This window comes from Centruroides vittatus, unplaced genomic scaffold (genome assembly GCF_030686945.1).
Source record: "Centruroides vittatus isolate TY-2023 unplaced genomic scaffold, ASM3068694v2 contig_347, whole genome shotgun sequence".
Lineage (NCBI taxonomy): Eukaryota > Metazoa > Arthropoda > Arachnida > Scorpiones > Buthidae > Centruroides > Centruroides vittatus.
In genome coordinates, this window is record NW_027122171.1 from 2,427,335 (window position 1) to 2,439,560 (window position 12,226).

General features: G+C 28.5%; 1 protein-coding gene across 2 annotated transcripts; it reads right to left on the reverse strand.

The window, feature by feature from the left end:
- Positions 1-1,076: 1,076 nt before the first annotated feature.
- LOC136974315 (uncharacterized) lies at positions 1,077-10,986 on the reverse strand. Of its 2 annotated transcripts, XM_067269166.1 has the most exons (3): positions 10,907-10,925; positions 10,697-10,798; positions 1,077-2,659 (listed from the first exon to the last, which is right to left on the reverse strand). In XM_067269166.1, exon 3 carries the CDS (start codon positions 2,649-2,651, stop codon positions 1,305-1,307), a length of 1,347 nt encoding a protein of 448 aa, XP_067125267.1. In that variant the 5' UTR covers positions 2,652-2,659; positions 10,697-10,798; positions 10,907-10,925; the 3' UTR covers positions 1,077-1,304. The 2 variants fall into 2 exon arrangements, with proteins under 2 accessions (XP_067125267.1, XP_067125268.1); XM_067269167.1 differs by lacking the exon at positions 10,697-10,798 and having other exon boundaries at positions 10,907-10,986.
- Between the last annotated feature and the right edge of the window lie 1,240 nt (positions 10,987-12,226).

Genomic DNA, 12,226 nt, shown 5'->3' on the forward strand with positions numbered 1-12,226 from the left:
TCTCTTTGTGCAAATCCCAAAAATAATAGTTTAGACCATTCAAACCATCAGGTTGAACTGTTTCAATCATCCTGACGATTTTATCACTCTTTGAACAGTATGAAGATGAACTTTTATATCTAACTGATTCACAATTTTCAATGCTGATGTCACAATGCTTGCAACCCTCAAAATTTTCCTCTAAGCTTCCACAGTTGTTTTTCATCAAGTTGTTTATAATTATATTAAAAAAGATGATAAATACAAGTGTGTCTTCTTCCTATTTGGGCAGCTACAGCATGATAATTTTGTAATTGTAACATAAAGGAACCAAGATAAATTGATGTTTTAAGTTTTACACCTTTCCCCACATTTGTCATATTTTTTGTAAACAAATCACTTTACATACTTACACATCCTTCAAATTTTCACATACCTGAAAAAAATAACTTAAACTTGAAAGATAAATGTAAATAATTAACTTAAATTAGCTGATTTTCTACTCTTTGAAAGAAATATTCCAATACTTTCATTATTGTATAAATCTATTATTTTATGTTTTTAAAGCATCACTGAATCAGTAATTCTAATAAAATTAATTGTTTAGGTGGTCTTTAATTATTGCTAGTCTTTAAAGTTTTGTCCAGCACTATACATATATAGGCATTCAACAAAATAGTCATTCACTTCAAATATTTGTTAAAATTTGTATAAAAATTATTGAAATAAGTTCACATATCATATTCATATTTGTAAAATTAATAAAAACTTTTTGAAACTGGATTTAAAACAGCAAGTTTTATTATACTTTAAATATATATAAAAATGCATTTATACAAAATTTATGAAATAATTTATAAATGAAGAAATGAAAGAAACACATAAAAATATGAAAACATTCTTTTTATCATAGTTTATTGTGAAGTTGATATAATATAATAATTATATTATATTCTAATTATACAGTATATTCTAATAATTATATTATTAATTTAAGAAGCATTTTAATATAATATAATATAAGAAGTAATATATAATTATTATATTATATTAAAATACTTACATTCTTATATTTTATTGCAATTTTGTGCAAATCATGTATACAAAATATACATCTGATTAAATCCAAGCACGGAAAGCTAGAGCTTCTTTAAGTAAGTTTCACAAAAACCTTTCATTAAAATGGCTGAAAATGTTTGTTCTCCTATCTAATGGACTTAAGAAATTGCTAGAGAAAGAGTGAAAGGTTTTTGTGAAACTTACATCTGATTGTCTTGTATTTGTGTTTAAATTTTTAAAAAATGTCAACATTTTCTCTTTGAGAATTAAGACACAACACACCATGCTCCCTTATCTGACGAAGTTGCTTCCAAGTTATCTTCATAACTTGTTTCATCGTCGGGTGTCAATAATTTGTCTGATTTATAATCCACTAACCAAGATGGAGACTGCAAACATTTATCATCAATATCTTCTATTGAAATACTTTTTTTCTCTGCATTTCTTTTATAATCTAAAAGTTCAGTTGTATTGAGTTCACTGGAATTATAGTTCAGGCTAACTTCAGATGAATGAGGTAAATCAAAATTGAAAATTTCATTTTTATATGGTTTTTTTCCTGAACTAATTGTTTCTTTTGATATTTTTGTATCTGTGGCATTTGATTCAATATTAAAGTCATTTAACAAATTAACAGAATTGCAAGAATCTTCATTCAAAAGCAAAACGCCATTAGTTTCATTTTTATCCAAACCTTTCACTGTTGTATCTTGTTCAATGTCTGTTGTATTTTTACTTTCAATAATTGAGCTCAATGTATAATTTTTTGGGTTTAATTTCTCACATACAACTGATAACTGCAGACCTTTAAGTTCAGTCTTTACATCTGATGCATATTTTTTTTTTAATGATTTTTTACATTCAACTAATAAATCTTCATCTTTAGATTTGTTCTTTGATCTTAAGTAGTTGCTAGGATCTATTTTCTCACAAAGAACAAATAAATTCTGATGTACAGGTTTAGTCTCACAATTTAATACATAATTTTTACACATATGTAAGTCTAATTTCTTACAAACAACTTGTACATCTTTGAGCATTGTTGAATTATTATTATTTTTAAAATTATCATTTTTAGGTAAATTTATATATTGTGAAATAGCTTTTTTAGTTTGAGTATCGAGTTTTAATTTATTTAATTTTACTTTTAGAAACTTATCTTGATCAAAAGTATATTCATTACCAGAAATTTTATGACTTATCTCACGTAAAGATTTTTGTGATGTTGATTGTTTTTGCTTTTTTGGAAGGACAGAGTTTCTGAGGTTAATAGCAGATTTTTGCAAGTTTTCATTTTTATACATCTGAGATAAAAATTTTAAACTTTTGGGATTTTTCAAATTAGCTTGTTTTTTACTGTTGGCATCATACAATTCTTTTTCATTCTTAGATCTTTCTTGTAATTTCTCTTCAGATATTAACTGCTTACAATTTCTCACAAAAGCAGTATTTCTCCTTTTAATAGTTTCTCTACGCAATTTGCTTTTATAAATGGCACTTGTTTCTCGAGAAATAGTCTTTTTAATCAATTGTTTATGCTTTGTTTTGTGAAATTGTTTATTGATAATGCCATTTGATTCACTTTCTGTTGACTTTTGAGTAGTTTTTCCCATTTTACATCCTAGAAAGATATTTAAATTCCTAGAATAAATTCATCTGGGTAACAATTTTATTTTATATATTTTTGATTATTAATAAAAGTAATTGTTATATAAATATATTTAATTACATATGCATATGTTTGATTTTATAAAAATTTTAATACAAGTTAAAACACAAATAAATACCAGTAAGAACATTGAAATTCATCTAAATTTGTTTCTTAAATTTTGTTGCTTTTGTAATTATAAACGGTTCACTGATGCTGAATTTATAAGCTTTTGAAAATATTTAAGATTAATGTAAATTTGATATCTTTGAAAATAATTTATGATAATCTTATTTGTGTTTTAAACTGTAATAAATATTTCAGCATAAGAAAAAATATATTTAAAACTAATTTTTTTCTAACTTAGATTATAATTATGTAAATAGATTAAAAACTAATAGTTTTTTGTAACTTTTTCAATATTGTTCAATGTATAAATTATTAATTTAGCAATAACGATGCCATCAAAACTTTATTGATGCTAAGTAAGGGCAACTACAGGGAAGGGGCTTGGAGTGCATTTATCCTTCCTGAGATTTACTTTATCCTTCTTTTTATGTTCTTTTTCAAATAATATTTTCATAAAGTAATAGTATTTGTAATAATAAATCTATTTTAACAGTTACTGTACTAAAATACCTGTAGTTTAGCATGCAATGAGATGCCCCATTCAGTCATATGGAGGTGCTGTACTATTTTGAATACCATGTTTTATAGAGTAATTGGAGTTTGTCTACTTACTTATCTTCAAAACAATAAATAATAAAAATTTAGTACAAATAACAGTAAACTTGTTTAAAGATCATGATTTTAGTGAATCAATTAGTTTGGTTAAATGATCTAAATTATATATGTTCTGTCCCTGAAACAAAATAACGCAGTTCAATTGATATAATGTAATGATGTTACTTAAATTAAAGATGACTGTATTACATTTGTCAACATTTATCAGGAGGCTCAATAAAGAAAGTCTGTTTTCTTTAAGAACTTTTGCTCAATTTTGCATTAATACTTAACACCAGTTTAACAGTCCTGTTAATAATGTAAGTCCAAGTTGACAAATATAATAAGAATTGAAGTAAGGACAATGAGGCAACAATAGTTAAAGGTGATTATAACTTTCATAGCTTTCACTGAAATCCAACAATATGTCAATAGTTGAACTAACAGAATATAAACTCTATTGCAGTTCCCACATACTTATAAAATTTCTTTTTATAAACTTTCTACATACTAGGGTAGATGTACCAGTTTTGGCCAGTGTAGTACCAGTTCTGGCCAGAAAACAAATTTAACTTAAAAATATAATCACAAATGAAACAAACTTTTATTGTTAACTGTGTGAATAGTTAACAATAAAAGTTTGTTTCATTGGACAGATTTGAATATGTGGTGATTATATTTTTAAGTTAAATTTGTTTTCTGGCCAGAACTGGTACACTCGGCCAAAACTGGTACATCTACCGTACTTACTAGGGTTTCTTAAACGAGATCCTGGCTGTTCTTTTAACTCAGGAAATTCTTATCCCAGAAAATCCTGCAAATTTCTTAAAAGTTCACTTTTTTCTTTTTTTGTGTTAAGGTTGAGGAAATTTTGCAAATAGAAAGTATAATTAACTCATAAACTGTCATATTTGTATTTATTAATTTTGAACCTACTTATTAGTTTTTTTAATTTTTGCTTGTTATGGCATGTCACAAATGGTCAATAATCAATGTTTGTGGCAGAACTCTGAAAATTCTTTACTTGTCAGAACCTGTAATATCTCAAATAATTGCACCAATGCTGTTTTATTTTTTAACCATTCCCAGTAGTTTCAATAACTGCATAATGCCAGGTTGTGCAAATTGGACAAGGATACAAACAAGTATGAAGTCTGCAAGTATGAAGTTTTTCTTCATAAACCTGATTATTAAAGACAAATGAACTGCCAAATTATCAGGCTATAAGCTTGATGTTTCTATTAAAGCGGCTGAGGTAGACAAATCAAGAATACTAGTGAGTGAAAGTAGTACTACAATCTCAAAAATAAACTAGAAATCTTCTGGGCTACAGGTGAAAAACACGTAACATCTGTCTTCTTAATCTTAAATGCATTAAACATGATTCCACTCACATCAATTGAATCGGAATGAGCATTCTCAGTAGCAGGACTTTTCATTACTAAAATAATAACCAGATTGAATGATTGTAGTGCTGACCATCTTTGGTTTTCAAAATCTTATAAAAATTGACAATGATATTTTGAATTATGTTTTATTTGAAAAACAAAAATTACCTTCTAAGTTAGAAGTTTGATCTAAGTTCATTTTTTCTTTAAATTTTCAACTCAATTCAAAGGCATTTTTTTTTTTTTTATAAGCAGTTTCTAAAAAACTTTAATAAATATTTTTCTATTTGTGAAAATTTCTACATAATTCAAAAATAATTTTAATACATATTTTACACAGAATTATTAATATTATGATTTTAGAGGTTGAAAAATGTATTAAATTACTTTTAAAAATGAAAAATAATTATATTATTCGACTTCAAGATATTTTTTATATTTTATATTTAAAAATAATTATTTCCCAGGATGCCAGGAAATAGTTCACTGTATGTTTTTTTACAATTATAATCTGCTTGTATATTACACAGATACAGATAGTAATAGTAATATACACACGAGTTGTAAGTGTAGCTTGTAACTTAACCTTGAACAGGCAACTTAGGTATAGTACATTCAAAAAGTCAAAGGAGTTAAAGTATATAGTTGGTCAAAAAGTATCAGTGAAGTTGTTTTACTTCACTGGTACTTTTATATATTTACTATAAATAGTGATAACTATACTGTTTTAACTACATATAATATAAATAGTTGATGCAGCATTCAATAGGCATTCCAATAGAGCAATGTTTCTCAACCTGTGGTCTGTGATAATGGGACAAATGATTTGCAGGCAGACTTAAATTAAGGTGCAAAGTTTTATTGTTTGTAAATGAATTCTGATTTTGCATTACTCCTTGTTGACAGAGCATAGTTAATAGCACTATCTTATCTTTCAGACATTTTTTTTCTAAATCAAGTGAACTAAATCTCTCCCTTCAGGAAGATTCTTTAACTGATCTTGATGTCTATGACAAAATAAAAGCATTCAAGAAAAAACAGATGTTATGGATTAGTTATGTAAAAGACAGACAATTTGCATCTTTTCCAACATTGGAATCTTTTTTAGTGGAAAATATTACTTTTTTTGATTCTGAGTTTCTCAAATGGGTTTGTGACCATCACAAAGCTATGAAACAGAAATTTGGAACATGTTTTCTGAATAACTTCATAATAAAATTTGTGGATTTGTGATCTATTTCAGGCTTACAATCATGGGAACAACCTTTCATTATAAAAAAAAAAGTTAATTGAGTTTTCTCATGACAGTCAGCTTAAAATGAAATTTCATGATCTTAGTTTGTCCCAATTCTGGATCTCGCCTTCAGTAAGAAGTGAATTTCCTGAATTACCTGAAGCAGCATTAAAAATTGTCATACAGTTTTCAACAACCTATCTTTGTGAGAAAGGATTTTCATTAGGCCTACTCCTTCAAATAAAACCAAAATACAGAAATTGCGTGCCGATCTTTGAATGAATTCAACCAATATTGAGCCAGCTATCCAGGAACTCCATAAGGGCTGACAAGCTCAACTGTCTCATTAAAAGTAAGTAGTAACAATTATATTACATTATTTATTTAATAAAGATTAAAACTTTGATCAGCAATGATTCACTTTTAATAGTTTACTTCCAATTTCATTAATTATGTTTCCATATGTATTCAAAAAATTCTTTTAGATTTATTGTTATAAATGGCACTTTATGTCCTAAATGTTGATGATGTGTACATAGGTTTAAAAAAAAAATTAGGCCTACATAACTTTGTGGTCTGTAGAATTTTTTTCAGACATGTCCTTAGACTCAAACAGGTTGAGAAATGTTGCAATAGAGGATGCAGAATGTATGGCTCCTTTTGTGACAAGGTTTGACCATCTGTTATATAGCATTACTTTGTGGACATAAATAAATCTTTAGTACAAAATTTCATTGTAATTGAATTGAATTTAGCTTTAAGAGAACCTATAAAATAATCTAGGTTTTTGGTTTAAAATGTTGTTAGTTTATGTTTCTTCTCTGTTTTTATTTTATAATTTTCAGAATATGAAATGTAGGCATAAGTATAGTGTTGCCACCTTTACAAACTCACTGTCCCAGACGGCAGGTCAAGTTTGTTCAAACAAAGGAATTCCTGACGCATGTGCAGTCATTTTACAATGCAAAGAATAACATACATGTTGGTTCTAAATCAGTTACAGTTAGGGACTAGGGACTTGCGTAGGAGTAACATACAAGGAAAAAAAAAAGAAAGGTTGAGAGGCAGGCAGGTTGCGCATCACACGTCAGCATAAACAGAGTAACATGGCAGAATGGCAGATGAGTTTCAGTGAGTGTGAGGTCTTTCATTGTTCAAATGGTGTAAATTTATAACAATATTTGCAAGAACTTTGTTTCATCATAATTTCACAATTTCTACCAAATTCCCGGACAAAATTAATAGTTCACCCGGACAGTGAGTCAATTCCTGGATTGTCCAGGTGAAAACCAGACAGGTGGTAACACTACATAAGTAGCTAATATGATGGTTAAGTTCCACACCACTTATAAAACAAATTTTACCTTAAAGCAAAATGGTGATGTTTTCTCACTTGCTAGTGCATATAACTTTAAAAACATACTTTACACAAATCATTTATTAAGTGTGCAATAGCAGTAGCTTAAAAAATGATAAGAAGGTAAAGATAACAAAAAAGAAACCCAAAACATGAATATAATTAAAAAGTACCACATTAGCAAAGCACTAAAGCATAGTTACCAACCATTAGCATTTAGTGTTGACCATTTAGTTTTGTATACTCCATCGGTGGACAGGCCACTTTTCCTTATTTGCCAGCATTTGTAAATAATTTGATATTATCACACAAACACTTTATTTAATGAGCATAATCTATATGTATAAAAACGAATGTATGTCTGTCTGTTTGTCCTTCATGCATTACTACACCATTTATCCGACTGCCATGAAACTTTGGGAAGTTGTTTAATACACTCCCGCAAAGGTTTGTGGCATATGTGAAGACCACCATTTCCCCCCTTCCAAAAATATCTTTATATATGGATTAAGACTTTTATGTCCAACAGATGGTGCTAACTCTGACAACCTAAGTTTGCTTTTCTGTGAGAATGGACTAAAGCAGATCATTTTCTATCTATCTTTATAAATAAAATATAACGTTCGTTTGTTCCTACTGATTCCTTTGAAATTTTGACACAACGTTGCATTCGAATACACACGTGTTTTTATATAATATGCATGTCGAAATTCCCCCCACTGGGGGAGATGAACAGAATTAAGGCTTACCATGAAGAACTTGGCTTCTATTATACTATTTTAGATGTGTTTTTTGAGTTTTAATAGGTTACATCAACAGAATATACACTAAAAAGGGATTTTTCGATGTTTCCTTGCGGGGGAGAGGGACAGGATTAAGGCTTACTGTGAAGAACTCAGCTTTTATTATACTATTTTAGATGTGTGTTTGATTGTGTTTTAATAGGGTATGTCAAGAGAATGTACACTAAGAAGGGATTTTCTGAAATTCCCCCCACAGGGGAAGTGTTACACATTTATAATAGATACATTTTGAGCCACAACAACGCGTAGCCAGGTCAGCTATATATATATGCTAAAGACATTGTATGAATTTTATTACAAATGACTGAAGTTAACCATAAAGATGTTCTCAGGTTCATTTAATTTGAAAAGTACCAAGATTGGTATTTTTTATATGTTGTTGATATGGGTATGAGAATCTTGGCTCAAATATGATAATTTTAAATGGCAGATATGATAAATTGCATCTTCAAGTCTGGCAGTTTAATCAATTACGGCTTAGTCATCAGTGAAAGGAAACGAGTTACTTTTACAGTTAGGTCAAATTATTGAGCATTACTAGTTTCTCTGTCCAAAATGAAAAAACATCTGATTCATCACCTAATAACATACAGGCCATACAGTATGAGCTTTCTTATGAAAAGAGACCAGGTGGTTCTTTGAGATTTGTGGGAATATCTTTTTCTTTTGCCACACAACATTGCAGGGCATTCCCTGCATTGGTATGTAGCAAAAGAAAAAGATATTCAGTATAAGAAAAAGTAAGACAGCAATAGGAAATAAATCACATTCAGAAAAATCATTGTCCTTAATAATAGCAGTGAAAGTCAATAAACTAATTGACAGAAACTGTCATGAGTATACTGTAACAAAAGAAATTATTAACAAAGCAAAATATCACAAAAAGGCATATAACAAGAGGCAGTCATCATGTAAACAAAGAAAAATCAAATTTTCCTCTATCAGAAAAATTCAAAAACAGAAATTCATACAAAAATCAGCAATATTTTTTATAAAGGAAATTGTTCAGAATTGTAGTAGTTTATTATAATGTATCGGGTTTAAAAAGTTGTTTATATTTGTATATATATATATATATATATATATATATACCTCATTTGTTCTACAATTCATATAATACAAAACCACAATTACATGGGTTTCAGTTAATTGAGAGTCTATTGTATCACATACAAATAAATAACAGTTAAAGGAAATTAGTTTTTATATTAAAGAAAATAAAAAATATCAGTTAGCCTAATGGTTCCAAGATGGCGGCTTGTCTCTGATTCCAGCAAATAGAAGGGAAACAGTGGGGACGCACGTTCTAACCTAACCTAACCTAATAACCTATTCTAATAAATTACCATAATTATTACCAACAAAATTATTAGAATAGGTTAGGTTAGGTTAGGTTACAATGCTGTACATCCCACTGTTTCCTTGCTGGAATCAGATGAGCCACCATCTTGGAACCATAGGTAACATTAACCAAAATATCTTTTATAAATCAATATTTTCAGTTCTGTAAGTAAACAAAAAGCAATATTTAAGCATTTAATTACAGAATTAACATACTAGAATAGTTTAAATTTAAATATTAAGAATTACTATTTATCTTCACTAGTGAAGATAAATAGTAAAAACTCAGTCAAATTGCAAAATTTAGAAGTTTCCACAAAAACTATATGGTTAAAACAAAAATAGTAAATATATCTTAAAGACATTAATTCTTTGATTTTAAATAATATCACTTGGGCCTATACATTCACTAATGATAACAGTATACGTCATGATAAACATTTATGCAAGATAATATATGCATTAATCAATAATCACAGACCATTATTTTATACATAATTTTAAATCAGAAATATTAGATCTTGCTTTAGGCAAACATAATGTATCAATAAATATAATGCATTTCAACCTTTCAGCAATGGAATATATATTTTCATCAAAAGTCAATTTTATGTTGATATGTCATAATATTTAATTTGCTTTTTCAATCATCCTGCAGGCACTAAAGTCTTTTTTTCCTACCCATCACAGGTTCATCCCATAGAATCTTGACATATCCAAGTCAAAACCACACATGAAAATTTCTGAAGTTTGACACAGACTTGATACTTTTATACATTGACCATTGAAAAGACAGAATATCTAAGATAAATTTTTCATGATAATTTTCTAATTTTGATATACAAATTTCATAATCAACTGTTTTTTAAATTAAATTCTTGAAAATTTCAAATTGTGCATTTACATTTGAAGTAATTAATATTCTTTTTTCAAAACACTCTCTTCTAGTGCGTTCTGTGCAGATGTATGTGAATGTAATATGGTTTTCACATTAAAGAATTAACTGTTTTAATTTTTAGACATCCTCTTTCCCTTTTGTATGTAATGTATCATACATCACATGACACTACTGTATAGGCCTATACCACAATAAGCATTAATGTTAATCGTGAATTTAAAAATTTTGATTAACTTCCATATCTAAATGTATAATTATTTACCTACCTTGTACTAATATACATTAAAATATTAAGTAAATCTCTTGGCATAAGCTTTTTCAACCATTCTTAAACAACTAAAATACAACTTGTGACGTATTCGTGACAACTGTTACATATATTACTATATTATTACGTAATTCAAAATATACCATAATACTTGTAATTATTAATTAAATTATAATTTTTTGTGTCAACAACTTATTTGTTTACTCACTAGTTTATATCTCCTTTAAGGAATATACGCGCTTTCTTTGACGTCATGACGGTTTCGACCAATGTTGTTTAAGAGTTTGAAAGAATTTCTGACGAATGTTATGTAACGATCTTATTTCAGATCACGCAATTTTTCATTAATTAAATCAATACATTTTTTAATTTACTATAATTATTTCATTACTTTAATATTAAAATTTCGAAATTTTACTTTTATGTTTTTGAAATTAATGTCTCATTTTAAAATTGTACTTTCATTGTAAATGTTTGATTTAGTGACGCACAGTACTGTACTGTACAGTACATAGGATCGTGTTGTTCAGAATGCTAAGCATGGTGTAAGAATACAGGTGATATTCAAGAACGTGATCGTGACGATGTACAAGTCCATATTGAACTTTAATTTGTGTTAATTTCAATAAAATTAGTGAAATCTAAAAGTAATAGAATACGTGTATAATTTTTAAAAAATCTTCATTAAACTGATATTTTTATACTCTAAAAATATTTAAAATTTAAGTTAATAGCTAAAGTAATATACAGTACTGTATATGTAATTTAATTTCATAAACCATCTGCTTTTTAATTTTTCTGCGGCAAATTTTAGTACAGCATAATTCTTAACTCTCTCCGCCCTGTGGGCACTAAGAGAGCCTCTTTTAGAAAGCCCATTATGGGTTCGGGCAGGCCCACAACGAGGCCGGGTGGTGAGGGATGGGGCCGATATATCCGGACGGACCACTTCCGAAAAATTCCTGGGAATTTTTCGACCAGTCCCGATTCTCCTCAGAACGGTGCCACTTTGACCGCTCGATCATCCGGCCGCTTATTTATGTATGTTTAAATAACTACTAGCATAATGAATTTTAAAGAATTCGTGTAAGATTAGTTTTACATGTATTTACGACACAATTGGTTAATTACTGTTAATTATGTATGGGATATACTGTACTACAAAAGAACACAAATATTATGCTCAAATTAAAATGTCTTTGGTAGTTTTAGGTCTGCGGGAATAACGCCTTTATCAAAACTTGAAAAAAGACAAAGAAATTGCTATCATCAAAGTAAATAAGGATGTGGAATTTATTGGAAAGTTATTCAACCTGCTTTACATGTTTTATTTTCAATATTAATTGCCCGTGATTATGAAAAGTATAAAAGAATTGCTTGAATAAAAATAACATTGCTTTTTTACGGTAAAAAGCTGGAAGTACAGTAGACCCCCCTATAACACGGGTTCATATAACACTGTAGTCTACTGTAGTCTGTGAGTTATTATGTGAGGACTCGAACGGGGTCGACTGGGAGGTCCGAATGT

Coding starts and splice junctions, on each gene's coding strand:
- LOC136974315 (XM_067269167.1), bottom strand. CDS start 2,651: ATGGGAAAAACTACTCAAAAGTCAACAGAAAGTGAATCAAATGGCATT.